Source organism: Chiloscyllium punctatum, chromosome 7 (assembly GCF_047496795.1).
Source record: "Chiloscyllium punctatum isolate Juve2018m chromosome 7, sChiPun1.3, whole genome shotgun sequence".
In the NCBI taxonomy this organism is placed as follows: Eukaryota; Metazoa; Chordata; class Chondrichthyes; order Orectolobiformes; family Hemiscylliidae; genus Chiloscyllium; species Chiloscyllium punctatum.
This window is the reverse complement of record NC_092745.1, coordinates 61,581,630-61,599,633: the sequence shown is the minus strand read 5'-3', so window position 1 is coordinate 61,599,633 and position 18,004 is coordinate 61,581,630. Positions and strand designations below refer to the sequence as shown.

General features: G+C 39.5%; 1 protein-coding gene and 1 long non-coding RNA gene across 7 annotated transcripts in view; one reads left to right on the top strand and one right to left on the bottom strand.

Moving 5' to 3' along the window:
* LOC140479716 (uncharacterized oxidoreductase ZK1290.5) overlaps window positions 1-5,033 on the top strand; it is a 115,905-nt gene extending 110,872 nt beyond the window's left edge. For 2 of the 6 annotated variants that reach the window (XM_072573765.1, XM_072573763.1), the window contains one exon: window positions 3,736-4,182. In XM_072573765.1, the coding sequence (XP_072429866.1) occupies window positions 3,736-3,762 (27 nt within the window). In that variant the 3' untranslated portion in view covers window positions 3,763-4,182. Of the gene's footprint in view, window positions 1-3,735 lie in introns of all 6 variants that reach the window. The other 4 variants (XM_072573761.1, XM_072573759.1, XM_072573762.1 and 1 more) reach the window with 4 other exon arrangements.
* LOC140479721 (uncharacterized) overlaps window positions 1-18,004 on the bottom strand; it is a 259,861-nt gene that overhangs the window by 210,319 nt on the left and 31,538 nt on the right. The window lies entirely within an intron of this gene.

Here is an 18,004-nt window from a genome sequence, read left to right as displayed (position 1 = left end):
GTAGAGATTAGTATGCCAGACAACAGCAGCACCACCCTTATCAGCAGGCTTAGTTTCAAAGTCAGGAATGGATCTGAGAGCATGGAATGCAGTCAGTTCAGAAAGAGATAGGTTGGAAGGGGTGAGGAAGGCAGAGAAATTGAGGCAACCAATGTCACATTGATAGTTCTTGATGAACAGGTCCAGTGGAGATATAAGGCCAGAGGGATAGGTCCAGGGAGGGAGAGTGTTAGAGGCAGGTGAGGGGATCTTTGGTACGGGGAGGGGACTCTTATGCAAAGAAATGGGCACGGAGGCAAAGGCTACAGAAAAAGAGTTCAATGTCATGGTGTACCTGAAATTCATTAAGGGAGGGACAGAGGGATAAAAACTGAGAGACCTTTGCTGAATATGGAATACTGAGTCCCAGAAAGCAGTCTACTGAACCTTGATTGCACACTTCTCAATATGAAAACCAAAATGTGGTCTCACTAAAGCCTTATATGGTTGCAAAATGTATGCAAAGAAAGAACTTCCATTTGCAAAGTATATACCATAACCTGAATCAATCCAAAAACAGATCACATCCAATCAAGTACTTTTGAAGTATAGTTGCTGTTGTGGGGGAGTGCAGTTACAAATCTGCACACAGCAGGACAGCACAAGTAGCAACAAGGTAAATGACCAGAAATTATATTTGTGGTAATGTCAGTTGAGGGATATATGTTGACCAGAAGAATAGGAAAACTCCCAAATCTGTGACTTCCAAATAACCAAAGAAAGAAGGACAAAAGAGTATAAATTTAAATTAAAGTTAGTGAATAGTAAACTTAAAATGGATAGTATCAAGAATTTTATTTTCTCAAGAACAATCCTGATTTGGAATAATTCATCTTTACCCATATCTGAACAATCAAATAAACATTATATTCGCAAAGCAGCATTTTTGTCATCCTGATTACCCTGAAAATATGTAAATTACTTACACAAGTCTGTATCTCCTATGAAAACAATGTTGTAGGGATAGTTATTATGTACATATGAATATTGTATATTTGATAGATATAAAATCACTCAAACACAGTTAAGCGCTAAGATCGAAGCATTAATAGGAAGAGGTTGTCTAGACTATGGAGTGTTCTTGCATCTTGCACTGTTTGTGTTTAAAATCGAAAATTTTCACTAAAAATCTCAACCTGAAATATTAACCCACCTTTTCTTATTTCAGAAACGCATACTTGACATGCTACCACATAAATTTAGTCTCAGACATAGCTTAGTCTCTCAAGAGATAAAATCAACTGATTCTGAAGACAATGTACTAATTGCTCTTATCCTAACTTAGAGAATTGCCAAAATACATCTAACACCAGTAACTTTTCAAGTACTTAAATTAAACAAGAATCAGTTTACAATAATTTATCTATCAGTACTCTTCATTTTGAAAAATACCTGTGCACAAACCTCCCTCCTCACCTCCAAAGAAGGCCCCAAAGGATCATTCTAAATCCAGCAGAGATTTACTTGCATATCCTCGCACCTCATTTACAGCATTCATTGCTCTTGATGTAGTCTCCACTATATCGGAAAGACCAAGTGCAAACTCATGGAACTCACCGTGGGCGGCACGGTGGCACAGTGGTTAGCACTGCTGCCTCACAGCGCTAGAGACCCGGGTTCAATTCCCGCCTCAGGCGACTGACTGTGTGGAGTTTGCACGTTCTCCCCGTGTCTGCGTGGGTTTCCTCCGGGTGCTCCGGTTTCCTCCCACAGTCCAAAGATGTGCAGGTCAGGTGAATTGGCCATGCTAAATTGCCCGTAGTGTTAGGTAAGGGGTTGATGTAGATGTAGGGGTATGGGTGGGTACGCTTCGGCGGGGCGGTGTGGACTTGTTGGGCCGAAGGGCCTGTTTCCACACTGTAAGTAATCTAATCTAATCTAATCTAATCTCTGGTCCATATAACCAACCCTCCCTCCACCTTCCTATGGCCATCCATTTCAATTCCCACTCCCTCCCCATGACATGTCCATTCTGGGCCTCCTCCACTGCCTAAACAAGGCCACCCACAAACTGGAGGAGGAACATCTCACCTACAACCACATGACCTCAACACTGAATTCACCAGTTTCGTAATCTCCCCTGCCCCCGCCTCATCCCAGATCCAACACTCTGACACAGCTCCACCCTCTTGACCTGACCTACCTGTCCATCTTCCTTCCCAGCTATCTGCTCCACACTTCCCACTGACCTATCACAATCACCTCCTACCTTTCCCCCAGTGCCCCCCACCATTTATTTCTCAGCCCCCTTCCCCACCCAGCTCTGATGAAGGGTTAAGCCCAAAACATCAACTCTTTTGCACCTCAGATGCTGTCTCATCTGATGTACTTTTTCCAGAACCACACTTTATCGACTGACTTCTCCAGCATCACTCTCTCCTACTCTTCATTTTACAAACAGATTAAAGCAGGAACTTTTCAACTCTCTAACATAACTGATCAATTGAAAATTGGAGGAACAACACCTCTTCTTCCGCCTACAGCCTGGAGCTCTTAACATTGAGTTCTCCAATTTCAAATAACCTCCCTTCTCATCCCCTGACTTCCTTTCCAGCTCCTCCTCCTTTCCATTCATCTTATCAACCCTACCTTCCAGCTACCAACCAGATTCATTCCTCCCATTGACCAAATAGATCATATCCTCTATCTGTGTTTACCTATCCCTACCTCACCTCCCCACCCATAACTCTCTCCCTCACTCTCTTTATCTGCAGCTCCCCTTACATCCAGCCCCAGTCCTGAAGAAAAGTTGATTTCTTCACCTCCTGATTGCCTGGCTTGCTGTGTTCTTCCAGCCTCCTGCTTGTCTACCTTGGCTTCCAGCATCTGCAGTTTTTTTGTGTCTCTACCTATTGAAAACCTTTGACATGCTAAATGTATAATGTAATCAGAATAATTTGAACCAAAGAGTTTCACTATCAGTCAATCTTTCAAAGTGTGTGTAGAATCTGTTGCAAACAAGCAGCTATCATCCATTTTTAGGTTGTAATATTTACTTTGAAGATTTGATTGCAGTGGGGGAGATTTTGTAAAACTGCAGTGAATAAATTACGAAGCAAAATAGCAGGATCCTTTACAAAACAGTCTACTTGTTAAATTCATGACTGCCTGCAAAGTTTATTAACTAGAGGTTTTTGGTCTCAATATGTGCATACCAAATGACAATGCTCCTGCAGATCTTCAATGCAAATTACCTTTATTATGTTTATTGATCCCATTTAGCCTAAGAAAGTTGACAAGTGAGATCACCTGAAAGAGATACTGCAGTTAAGAAACATATATAGATGATTGCTCAAAAGCCTATGCATTATAAACAATACATTTAAAACAATACATTTTCAACAATAAATAAAAAATTGTATAAATTCAATAACTAACCACTTGGTTCTAAACTTTCAGGTTAAACTTGTAACTTCCTCTCATTTGTCCTACAGTTCCAAGTTGTCACCCAAGTGACCAGTCTTAATGGGTAAATCTAGGCCAAGACAGAAGGGCTAAATGGAGTTGCAACTTGGGTGTACTGCCTGAGTATCAGACACCATCAGTACATTTACTAGTAGTTTATTTGATTGTGCTATTTCTATTATTTCAGCTAATACAATTTTAGATATACCTGTTATAATTTCATTCCTCTAACTTAGGCTAAACTGTGCCAGATCAGATTGTTGATAAATAATATCCTATGTGACTTCATAGATTTGCCTGAACTTTTGTCATCAATAACGTCTAAGGAACCAAGGTTTCCTCATGCACACAAAATTTACAGCCATGTCACACTGAAAAAATAGTGATGGATTGAAGAGCCACTACAGGATTATTGCAACCATTTCTACCACTCTTCGCGGAATGGCTTTTATAAAGAGCCATCTGGAGGAAAACGTATTCGGAGCCTAACATGGAGAAATTAGTCACCAAAAAGTATAGAGTCTAAAGCCATTCTGTAAAGCTAAAGAACAATGACTGTATTTTTTTTGTGATACTCTGGGAATATGCCTATGCTTTGCTTTACAGGTCTTTGATTTTTCACTCAGCAAAGAAGACTTGATATTTATGAACTCACTGAAGAATACCAAAAAGCTGATTACACTGAACTATCCTTTATGGAAGGAACAGAAACCTCAATCAGAAGCAACTATTGCTAAAAAGGATCTTTCTCAGTAAAGTGAACATGTCCAGGGAAAACTCAAACACAGTTTTTCTCGATATCTACAATGAGTTGTATAAGCAAACTGACATTTATTGAGGATTTTATTTGTTTCAATTAAATGCTCCACTTGATCAGTTATATATTTACCAGGAAAAGAGCACTCCACGAAAGTTTCATAAGATTCACATTTGTGCCCTCTTCGAAATATCAAGTGATTTCTACATTTAAACTTGAAGTTTGTATTAATTCATATCTTTTGCTTAACTAATTAGCATTGAGAATTAAAGATTATTTAATTCAGACACTCAGTGCAATATACTGTCCATATCACTTCATCTTAATTTCATCTACTTGATGCAAGTAATAACCCATGCTGAAATGTACTTGTGCAAATAGAGAACGGTTACTACATTTATCCCAATATATGGAGTGGCAGTTGAGAAATTAAAAGTGAGGAAAAAGACACATGATCATTTTAAACTTATGGTTAACCTGAGGCTCTGAGACAGCAAAGTCAGATTCACAGGAATAATCTTCTGTGCACCATCCTTTTTATTTTGTATTCAGAAAATCATCTTATGCTGTTTCCCCTAGTTTTACTGCCTTTTTGAATGCATAAGAGCTGAATTATGCAACAGGACATAGAATGTTTAAATGTACCAAAATCAACCTTGTTACTTCTTTGTATTTTTTTCATGGAATTTCTGGAACTTGGCTCTGAGAGTAACTCCCTGATAATCATTTATTGTAACCAAGCACATCATGTCAAAAATTAGAAAGCCTGTAACTATATCCTGGAATAAGTACTTGAATTGTAAATTATATTATATTAAAATGTTTATACGTACTTAAATTTTAGAATACTTGCATCTGTTATCAAATCAGTTATACTAAATATGTGGTGAATACCTGAGTATGTTGTCAAGGCCATTGAGTGATTCAATAGACACCTTTTCAAAGTTACAAATTTATTGGGGAATAGAATGGGGTAGAAGTTTGCTTACATTTTGATGCCTTCGCTGGCTATTGAAAATCATTAAATATCTTAACAAGTGCATTCACACCATTAAGTACATCATAAAATAAATGGGAAAGAAAAGAGGTTCCAATCTTAAAAACCTGATTACCACTTTAGATTTGAATTTTAGAAATTTGACAGTCAGTTTAAAACATGACGATCCAGTTGATTCTAGATTCAGATGATACTAAAATGCAAAACTAAAGCAGAGTTCCAAATGTATCCTGAAATGCCAGATAGTTTCAATATCTGGCTCTATGTTATTCTTTTAATAAACTACATGAGATTCTATATTTCTTTGTTAGCTCTCCCTTTGATGACAGGATCAACACACAGATTACATAAGCATTGGTCACGTAATCTTTATGCTAAAATCCCACTTTCAGTTATGGCAAACATTTACCCACAAAAATATGAGAAGTCAAATAATGCTAATCAACAAAGCTGGTTAACCAAGTTACAGGCTCATGACACTGAAATTGGTGTCCTTATCATTGGATGCATAAATAGTGCTTCCTACATTTTCTTTGCAGAGAACTAATCACTTTTACATGGGAATACATGTGTTTGAGAATGAGGAATAAAAACAGAAAAGAAAATCACTGCAACAGTATAGCTAGTCAGTCAGCATCTGAAATTGATGCTTTCACATTTTGAGTGAAATCATTCATTATAAGCTGCTTTTTTAAAAAAAGTCAGGCTGAAAATGAATGGAACTGACTTGTACCTTTGGTAAATATAAATGTGTTAGAAAGTAAAGTGGTACTGAGTGTGTAATGTGCAGTTTCAATACCTGAAACTGAAATATCTACAACTGGTGGTTTAATAATGGGCTCAGCTCTGCGTTTGAATATTACTCACTGCACATGCTACATTTCTCTGTACTCACTTAAAGTCGCATTCCATAGACACCAATCACTACAAAGGACAATTAATAGTTAACCTTGTGTTAGCATCTCCTTAACATTTCTTCCATCAATACCTGTCAGCCTTTTTACCTCTGTTAAATACTTGCGATATTTTACTAAGTTAAAGGCTCACTATAAATTCATGTTCTTGTTTGTTGTGTAGTTCCACAAGCTACACTTCCCCATGCTATGCAGATACATTCCACCAACATGTTTGCTACCAATTGGATCTCTTTCAGCCTACCTTGGAGAGAGACATTGAAGCGTGTAACTTCACATGCAGACACTTTCTTCCAAATCCAAAATTCTTAAAATAGTTTTCCAAAACTTCATCCTTACTGCTTGTGGTTTTGGATTCAGTGATATGATTCAATACATTGGCTCCCATTTCTTACTTCATTTTGATGCTCTTACCATTCTGGAAAGTTTTCATTCCTTCTATCAAGAATATCTTTCAATGTGCAGTTTTCCTTCAGATTTTCATCCATCCTTTTTCCTAGAAAATTGTTGTGACCCCCTCAGTGAGCACTGTAGGAAAACAGAGGAATTGAGAGGGGCAGGCCTGGAAGAACAGTGGGAAAGACCTGCCTACCTGGAGGGTTGGGGCTGTACAGAGGAGATTGTGTGATTGCTTAAAAGCATCTTGGGTAAGGTCTACCATTTCTACTGCTGCAGGAGTGGGGAAGGTTAAGTTGTTCAGGTCGCATCCAATTCAACAGAAATGCAATGGTTTGGAGCTGCTTTACGGTTTTTCCCTGAGTCACAGCTCAATGCTTGCCACTGGTACCTTGGAGGACATGACCCCAAAATTTTAGCTTGCAGCCTCCATTTTGCGAAGACACAGCTCTGCCAAGGTACACAGCTGTGAAGTGCATTATTGCAGAACCTACTCTCAAGGATCCAGAGCTAGAAACCATAACTAGGCTCCTCTCGCTATTGAAGAGCTACTGAGGCCAAAACTAGCAATCAGCTCAGTATGCAGGCACAGTGGATCAGTGGTTAACACTGCTACCTCACAGCACAGGAACCTGGGTTCAATTCCACCCTTGGGCTGTGTGGAGTTTACACGTTCTCCCCGTGTCTGTGTGGATCTCCTGAGGGTGCTCCAGTTTCCTCCCACAGTCCAAGGATATGCAGGTTAGATGGATTGACCATGCTAAATTATCCCTAGTATTCAGGGATGTGTAAGCTCAGTGATTAGCCATGGGAAATGTAAAGTTACAGAGATGGGATGAATCTGGTTTGGGATGCTCTTTAGAGGGTCAGTGTGGACTAGTCAGCCAAATGTCCTACTTCCACACTCAAGGATTCTGTAATTCCATGCACCAGAAACAGAATCCAGGGACTCTCAGAACTATACAGCCTAGAATTTTGGATTGGGATTGCACTAGCATTATAAATAAACTGGTTACCTACAAATACTGATCAATTAATCTAGGTATTTGACTCAGTATTATACCAATAGGCATCCACTGAATCTGACCATCAGTGATTGAGGGAGCAAATGCTTGTTAATGTGGTGCAGGTCGAGTGGGCTGCTCTGTCCTGGATGACATCAAGCTTCTTAAGCATTGCTGGAGCTGCCCCCATCTAGGCAGGTGGGAGTATCCCCTCACACTCCTGAATTGTGCCTTGTGCACAGGTTTTGGAGAGTCAGATGAGTTACTTACCATAGTATTCACAGCCGAGAGTGTGGTGCTGGAAAAGCACAGCAGGTCAGGCAGCTCCGAGGAGCAGGAAAATCGACGTTTCCGGCATTAGCCCTTCATCAGGAATGCGCCTCATTCCTCATGAAGGGCTTATGCCCGAAACATCAATTTTCCTGCTCCTTGGATGTTGCCTGACCTGCTGTGCTTTTCCAGCACCATACTCTCAACTGTGATTTTTAGCATCTGCAGTCCTCACTTTCTCCACAGCATTCCTAGCCTTGACCTACTGTTGTAACCACTGTACTTAAATGAAGAATCCAGTTCAGTTTCTAGTCAATGGTACTCCACATGATGTTGATAATGCAGGATTTAGCGATGGACCATTGAACATTGCTATTGGAGATTGTCATTGCCTAGCATTTGTGTGTTGCAAATGCAGCCCAAACCTGGATATTGTCCATTTGAACAGTATCTGACAGGTCACAAATGGTGCTGAACATTGTGTAATCGTCAGAGAACTTCTGACCTTATGATGGAGGGAAAGGTCAGCTCCAACAACCACAATCATCTTCTGATGTACCAGATATGACTCCAACGAGTGGAGAGTTTTTCTCATGATTCCTCACTGATTAAAGTTTTTCTAAGGCTCCATGATGCAACACTCAGTCAAATGCAGCCTTGATATCAAGGGCAGCCACACACCTCACCTCACTGAGGCACTTCTGTTTTCAAAAATATGCTTTAGTCATAAAGTTTGAATTTTAGAGGGTTTGCAAGAAAATTCTACATGTCCCAAGACATATTTCACTTGTTTCAACTCTAATAGTCTTAAATATTTACAAAATACATTTCACATCAGTTATATAACCCAATGACAAAAAATTTCAACCTGGAATTTACAGAAAGTACAATGGATATAAATTTCTCCATTCAACCCATTTCCCTTTGAAATGCTTCATTTCTTCCACACTCTTGGTCTACACCATATATTTTTGTAAGGCGCATAGCCCAAGGGACTCTACAGATTCTAGGCCTATGTAATTGTGAAAGCAATCTTGCCCCATTGCATTTCTACAGCAGTTGGTCCAAATTTTAGCGCAGCCCTCAGCACATAGTCCTGGACCTCAGAACATGGCAGTCTGCAACACTCAGTTGGGGAACAATTCCCCGCACTGAAAATAAACAAGTTTTGGGTAGACCTGACAGCATTTTTACTGAGTGGATGGTCCTCCAGGCACAGTTGTGTTTTGTGAGGCACTAATTTAAGCATGAAACATTTTTGCATTCTGTAATTGACATGGAAACTGAGAAACTGCAGTTACTGATCCCTCTAGAACTTCCTCTTTCAGGTACTAATAGGTGACGTGTTGCTCAGTAACATGTTCACAGGAAGCTGGCATAGCAGGTGCAACTGGCAAAATCAGCTAGTGTCTTCTCATCATTACACTTCAATAAACCTGAAACTCGATGGATGAAAATCTCAGCGAAAAAGGTTGAGGCTTTACCTGCAGCCAACTGAATATCTGTGCAAATGGAATATTTAACCTAGTTATTATATATAATGCTGCTAGCCGGGAGTTGGGTTCAAGAAGAATGGTTGAAATTAGGGAATGGTGGGAAATGAGCACTGGTTATATGTTTATTCATTTGCTTTGATACACAACACAATGATTCTCACAGAAAGTATTAGGGCTGAATAATTATCAGGTGTTTACTCGCTTCCTCAATATTTGGAACTGTACGAACCAGGAAAATTTGAGGTTTAATAAATATCCAGTTTTGACTTAGTCTCACCAAAAGGTGGAAAGCCCCTGTAAATGGCCTCAACGCTCCCAAATAAGGGAAGCCAGAGTTTCTGTTTTTGATTGTGATCCAAGAACACCCACTGGAAATATTCAAGTGTTAAAGTCAAGAATAGGATTGGTTTCAGCTACCCAACACTCACTTTACAGGCTCAGCTGAACATGATGCCTATAACAAAGAGCTAATGACTACAGGAGGGTGTGCAGAAAAGAGCGAATTGACAGTAGAGTAGTGAGGGAAAGGCCCAGTTTTAATCTCCCTCGAAAAAGAAATCCATCAAGTGTTACCACAGAGTGTATATTTGAAACCACATGAGACTAATTCAGTTCCAGAATCTGCTTCATTGGATACAATAACATGTTACAGTTATATAATTGCCCAACCAAAAACTGATATACAGTATTAATGCCTGTGCAATATTACCTGTTATGATAGTGCTTCGTAGATTTGTGGAAACCTGATTGCTGCCTCTGATCAGATTAACTTTTGTGGGAATCTCCCAATCCAGTAAGTGAAGAATATATTCTCGAAACCATATCCCTCCTTTTGCATCAGTCAGTTGCCATGTTCTTTGATTAATATGTGCTCAGCACAGCCTCTTTGATAGCTTCTGTGAAACAGTAAGTCTGTAAGGCAAGCATGGGATTTTAGTCACAGTTGGGTAAGGGTTTAGGGTGCCAGTTGGAAGTAGTGAGTATGATAAAAGTTGGTAGACTGGCAGGCAAGTGAATGAATGCTTAGGTTAGGTTGGAGATCAAGGTGAAGTTAAGTTTGGCAGTGAGGAGGATGGAGGGTTCGTTCAGAATGGGGGAAGTGAGCGTTTTCATTCGATATGATTGGGTTGGAGGTAGTGGTGGGTATAGGATGGGTCAGGAGCTGGGATCTGGTCAGGAGATCTGGGGAGCATAAAGAGACAGAGAGGTGTAGTTAGAGTGGTGTCAGTAGTGAAACAGGAGGCCAGTTTAACAGTTACCCTGGAGTTAGTGTGGGTTTTTATTCCTCTTGTGTTTCTGGGTAACTCTTAATTATAACTGATTTGGAACTCTCCGAAGTGTCTGACATTCTCATGCAGGAGATCCTTATGCAGGAGAATTGCCAATTGGAAGTTTACATTTCCCAGGCAATTGCCTTGGTGTATGCCACATCAGGCATTCCACATGTTCCCAAACACAATTCCAATCTGCACTACTCTGGCCACCAGAATAACTGGGTCAATGTGTATGTCAATCAAGATGAATACAGAGATCCTGCAAAATGCTCCATGAACTCAAGCAACATTACTTTGGGAGACAAATCAGCATTAGAGCCCAACACACAACAAAACACGGTGGCAGTGGAAAAGACAACTCCAAAGTCAGCAACTGAAGAGAACTTCATGGTCAAGAAGAACTGAAGACTCATTTGGACATCATGGAAGCAGCAGAAACCTGGATATCAGATCTGTAGATTGGACAGCAATGAGCAATGACTCAAAATTGCAAGCAGCAGGATTGACAAAGTAGAAGATGCAGGAACAGCTCCAGTACTCAGAAGAAACATGGAATACAGAAATATTCCAGACAATCAAGGGGCCACACCAGATATAGAAATGGGAAACAAAAAGAAAAAAATTCCACCCCGTACACAGCAACTTTAGCACTGGATAAGATATAGGTCCAAGTAAATATATTACTTAAATTGTAGGAGCCATCACTAATGATATATTAACAAGACAGGGCACTGCGGAGAATGTAGAATTGTATGAAGAGGTATTATAGGCTTTTAACACTTATTTCAGTGCCTTTTGAAATTTAATTATTGAACAGACAAAGTTCAACACCAGGGAACAGAGTCTAGGGGAAAGCATGATTTATTCGTTAATGATTTTTACAGGGTGGCAGAGAATTGCACTTATGAAAGATTAAAGGCAGAACTGATTCATAATATTGACTCCTAGTAATATACCACACGGACAACATGGATCCACAAAACAGCAATATAACCAAAACTTTAAAACAGTGATGGACGTCCCACAGAATGCAGATGTAACACTGAGAAATATGAATTTGCAAAATCTAAGCTAACATTCCTTGAGCACGACATTCAAACTACTGAGATCATTGGTGACCACAAAATACCAAGACTACAAGTGAATACCAGCTGTATAAGAATGTCACAGAATTTCAACAACGCCTTGGTATGGTGAATGAAGTGCTCACCAAATTTGAAAGGTTAACAAGCCTCTGAGACAGTTTTTACATCAGGTTCAAGAATGGGGCTGAAATATTGACTCAGAAATTGATTTTTAAAAAAATTGACCTCTTTAGAAATCTTAGCAGACTGATTACTGACACATTTACTGATTATAACAGCAGGAAATGCTTTTTCCATAGAATCAGGGCAACAGTCTATCAAGTGCAGCAAGATAGAGTCCACTATAGAACCATATTGTACAACAGCTGAGAAAAAGAAGCTTCAGAAATAATGTGACATACAAAGATTTTCAGATTATTTGATGGGATTGCAAATCAAAATTGAAATTGACTAGAAATCATTGTTCGCTGTTCTGAACACAATGTGAAACACCAAGGTGCCCCACAAAATTCAATAATTTATAGAATCCCTACAGTGTGGATGGAAACAGGCCCCTCAGCCAACCAAGTCCACACCAACCCTCCGAAGAGCAACCTACCCAGATCCACTCCCCTACTCCATTATCCTATATTTACCCCTGACTGAAGCACCTAGCCTTCACATCCCTGAACACGATGGGCAATTTAGCATTGCCAATTCACCTAACCTGCACATCTTTGGATTGTGAGAGGAAACCCACGCAGACACAGGGAGAATGTAAACTCCACACGACAGGTCACCTGAAGCTGGAATCGAACTGACAGCAGTGCTAACCACTGAGCTACCATAGGAGGTATAATTCAATTACAGTTGGTACCGATTTAATTCAATAGTTATGTTCTTGTGCAATCTCACATTATACAAAAATCACGCAATAGCCACGCCATTTAAACTAATGGGGCCAGAATTGTGTTATACCCAATACAGGTAAGGAAAGTTTGCATTCTACAAATAACAGTCTAAGTTCTTCAATCGCATTCAGGCCAATTCACATTAAAAAAACACGCATTATAGCAGAACCAAATGCACTGAATATGCACGGGAATATGTACAAGCAACAACAGACATATAATCAAGGATATCATCAAATGGAACGCAACAAGAAGACTTACACTTCATCAAGGAAGTGGAAGCCTACACCTCAGAAGTTACTCAATGAAAACAAGAGATATGTTAAGCTTGGGGCTGGGTTGAAGAACATATTCCAAATCTCTTGTCTGAAAATGGTACCTGATAATCCAATACTGCGACAATATTTTGAACATCACAAACACCTCATTCTCACTGAAGATGTACTGCTCTTAAATGAGAGATTAGTAATATCAAGAGCTGTTCAACTTGAGATTCTTCAAAAAAACTTCATAAATTACAAAATATCATGCAAGGGTACAACAACCAGTCTGATGCCCAGGTTTCACTGACATTCCTGATGAAGGGCTTTTGCCTGAAACATCGATTTTCCTGCACCTGCCTGACCTGCTGTGTTTTTCCAGCACCACTCTAATCTTGACTGTAACCTCCAGCAACTGCAGAACCCTGTTCAGTCTCGGTTTCACTGACTGTCTATGAGTTATAATTGCAAACTGCACTCCTTGTGCTGTAACGAGCCAAGAGAAAATGTAATCGTTATTACCTTCAACTTTTCCATCATCAGCACCAGGGAATGGGTTGTTCGAGTTCAAAGGAAAAAATATTATTATTGGCACTGTCTATTACTCAGTGATTGAAGGTAACCATTTACATAGTATCACAGCAGAGACAGTAAAACAATTACTGAAGAGAATCTACTCACCACATAGGATTCAAACTATCAGAAAATGGCCCAGAATCTGCAAAAGAGAACTTTTAAGAGATTTATACATTTGATTTTATTCATGTTACCATTTTACCTTACTTTCCTCAAGCAAAAAGAGAAGCTGAGAGAGGAATGTGATCAATTAAGTGTTACTAAGGAAAAAAACAAAGACCTAGATACTGTGCTATTAAGTTAACAAACTTAACCTATTCCACATTGGTGATCACTGTCAGAATAAATGAAAAGGAGGAAATTGAAAACATAGCTTACATCTTTGTCTCAAATGTTAAAGTCTAACATTGCTGGGAATAACTACAACTGAGTCAAATAGCACAAACAAGAGCAAATGGTAGACAAGGCTCAAAACTTCAATAAAAGGTACATAATACAAGAGTTCCCAGGGTAGCAGCCTGGGAGGGAATTCAGATGAAAGACCAACACGGAAGATAAACAATTAGTGCAACACATCGCAACTGAGACTGTGGGATTACAAAGAGAAACTGCAATGCATTCATATTATTCAATACAAAACCAACAGAAATTTGGACTGGTTACTCACAAGAAAAAATTTTGCTAACATCAAGAGGGGAATAGTTGTATTAATAGAAGAGAGTGTGCAGAAAATTCTTGACCTCAAGATCAGGAAGATTGCATAAATCACCACACAGTCTAACTAACCCTGTGGTGTTTGGAGCAAGGTGTTTACGATGTGAAAAAAGGCAATAAAGACATGGGGGTGGAAGTGAGGATGTAGAGTTATGGATTAACAACAGTAACAACCATGATGGTGGTGACATTGTAATGAGGTCAGAGGCGTGTTGTTAGGTGGTGAAAGATTGAAGGAAGCAGATGATCCAACTTGGTCTGGAAATAATCTGTGTGTAGACTGAGTTGCAAATGAAGAGTTCTTGTGAAAAGTCTATTTTAGCAGCATTACTTTCAGAAACTAAACAGTGTTAGACACCAAACACACAGCAAAACACATTGGATTGTGTGAAACTTAGGACTCTGGCACCTTGGAACTATGTCATAATGTTCAGGTGATCACACATATTCGGGTTTAAAATGACTGATATTACCAATTCAGAAAATTTTCCCCAGTACATTTAGTACAGTTAGGTCTGTACTCTTGCTCCATTGTAGCCACCATTGTAATATTACACACTTAGCACCTGTTCAGTATGATATAATGTGAGTGGTGCACTTTTATCCCAATCATGCTAACAGTTGCTATAACGAATGATTGATACATTGTTGCTTAACAAAATCTCAGAATTATTATAATACAGAAGGAGGCCATTTGGCCTTTCTCCCACATTACCACACGTTGGATGGTTACTTAAATATAAACAATGACCATTTGAATGCTTCAACTGAAGCTGCCCCACCACAATTCCAGGCGGTGCTTTCCAAGTGCAGACCACCCGCCATCAGAAAATATTTTTCTCACCTCGTACTTGCTTCTTTTGTATAACACTTTAAAACTGTGCTCTCTGATTCTCTGTCTGATTGTGAGTGGGAACAATTCTTCTCTGTCTACTCTGTCCAGATCCTTTACAACCTGAAAAATTTCTGACCTTCCTTCAGCTCCTATACAGATTTTAGAAAAGTACCCTTTATATTGTATCTTCATGTTCTTTTTACCCGAGTATATGACCTCACACCTCTCCACATTATACTTCACTCACCATCTATCCACCTACTCCAGCAACTTGCCAATGTATTTTTTAAGTTCTACACTGTCCTAAAAGCTTAAAGATTCCCAAATTTTGTGTTGCCTGCAAACATTGAAACAATGCCCAAAGATTTAGTGTCCCGATACTGATCACTGGGGAACTCCACAATAAATCTTCTAGCCTTAAAAATATACATTAACCGTTATTCTGTTTCCTATTGCTCAGTCAATTTTATATTGTTATTGTGACACTATTTTGTTTGTGATAGTGTATCAAACACCTTCTGGAAGTCCATGTACACTACATCAACAGTCTTGCCCTTATCAACCCTCTTCTTTGCCTCTTCAAAAATCTCCAACAAGTTAGTTAGACACAATTTTCAGACAACAAATTAATGCTGACACTTCTGAATTAACCTATATTTTTAAATGCAGATATTAATCCTATCTTGAATAATTGTTTCTAGAAGTTTCCCCAGCACCAGCTGAGTAGTCTACAATTGCTGGGCCTATACTTAACAACATTTTTTGAACAAGGGTGTTGCATGTCCAATTATCTAGTCCTCTGGTACGACCCCAGAATCCAGGGCAGGTTCAAAATTTATTGCCAGTGTTTCTGTAATTTCCACACTCACTACCTTCAATAGTCTTTGCTGCAACTGTAACTACCAACATCATATCTAACAGCTCTTTCTTGTCTTTCCAAAAATGAATTTCTTCCTCTGACACTATGGGCTGGTCGGCATTTGCCTCTTTGGTAAAGACAGATGCAAATTATTCATTTATCACCTCAGTCATGCCTCTTGCCTTCATGTTTAAATCCCCTTTTTGGTCCCTAACTTGCCATTGTTGTAATTCATTCATGGGATATGGGTATTATTGGCTCAGCCAGCATTTAGTTCCCATCCCTAATTGCCCTGAGGGCAGTTAAGAATCAATCACATTTTACCACCCTTTTACTATTGAAGTGCTTTAGAGAAAACTTTGGGATTTCCCATTACATTAAATACCAGTCTTTACTCAGAATCCCTCCTTGCTTCTCTTATTTGCTTATTCACATCCTGTCTGTAGTCAGCTTGCTCCTCAATTGTATTTTCTACTTTACACCGGACATTAACAGACATTTCCTTCTTTAACTTAATTTCTACTTCCTTTATCATTCCGAGAGTACTGGATTTGTTCTAGCTTTTCATTTTGAGGCAACATATCCTGACTGTGCTTAAATCATCTCCTTTTTGAAAGTAGCCCATTGATCAGTTACTTTATTTCCTGCCAAGTCTTCACAGTGATCTATTAGGCCCAGTTCTGTTCTTGCCCCATTGAAGTCCACCACTTGCCAGTTGATGATTCGCACGCTGATTGACCAGTGTAATTTTCTAGCATCATCCTAAACCTTACAATACAATGATCACTGTCCCCTAAATAATCCCCCATTGTCACTTGACCTAAATGGCTCACCTCAATCCCAAGAAACAGGTCTAACAGTGCCTCCTTTCTTGTTGGACTGGACACATCCTGCTGTAGGAAATTCTCATGAACACAATCTAAGAACTTCTGTCCCTCGTTGCACCTTACACTTCCACTATTCCCAGTCTATATAACTGGTAATTAGTGAGTTCTGTTGGTTCAGTTGGAAGGCTGGTTTGCAATGTACAATGATGACAACAGCATGAGTTCATTTCCCACACCAGCTGAGATTACCTTGGAAGATTCTCCTTCTCAACCTCACCTCTTACCTGAGGCATGGTGACCCTCAGGTTGAAATACCCCAAGTTGCTTCTCTCTAAAGAGAACAGACCTATGCTCTGATCTGACTATGGTGACTACTTTTTACTGGTAGCCATGATGTTGAGGTGCTGGTGTTGGACGGGGCTGTACAAGATCAGAAGTTACACAACACCAGGTTAGAGTCCAACAGGTTTGTTTGAAATCACAAGCTTTCAGAGTGCAGCGCTTCATCAGATCACTTCACCTAATAAGGAGCAACGCTCTGAAAGCTTGTGATTTCAAAAGAAATCTGTTGGACTATAACCTGGTGTGATGTGACTTCTGACCTACTTTTCACTGGTAATTAAAGACCCCATTCTAACTATTCTATGATATTTACACTACAGTAATTTCTTTGTTCCTCTTTCTGATTTGTTCCTCCAGAGCCTTCCTACTAGTTGGCAGTCTATAGTGTACATAAAGCGAAATAACTGCATCCTTCTAATTCCTTGATGTAGCCAAATTGATTCGTCATTGAACCCTCTGGGACATCCAGGGTTTCCGGTACTACAATGCTTTCCTTAAACAAAAGACACAGTTCTTCTTCTTGTTTTCTTTCCTATCTTTTCTAAGCACATTGTTACCGGGAATATTTAACACTCAGAATTATCTAATTCCCTTTTGAAAGCCTTGATAGAACCTGCATACACCACACATGCTGTACATTCTAGTTCCTATTCTCTTGCTGTGTTCTTGATGCTTTCATGAGTGGAAGCACTCCCTATCTAGTCTTTCCAGAACTCTCATGATTTGAATTTCTCTGTCAAATCTCTCCTCAGCCTTCTCATCTGCAATGTAAATAGTCCCAACTTTTCTGATGTGAAGTTCCTCACAATTATTTTCATGAATCTCTTCTGCACTCTCTCCAATGCCTTCACATCTCTCGTAAAGTTTGGTGCATATGACAACACAAAATAACCCAGTTGATGTCAAATCAATGTTTTATGCAGCTATACCATCACCTTCTTGCTATTTTATTCCACACCCCAGTTAATTAAGTCAAGGATATTGTATGCTTTATTAACAGTACTCTCAACCTTCCGGGCCACCTTCAATGACTCATGGCCGGGTATTTCTGTGCCCCCTTTAGA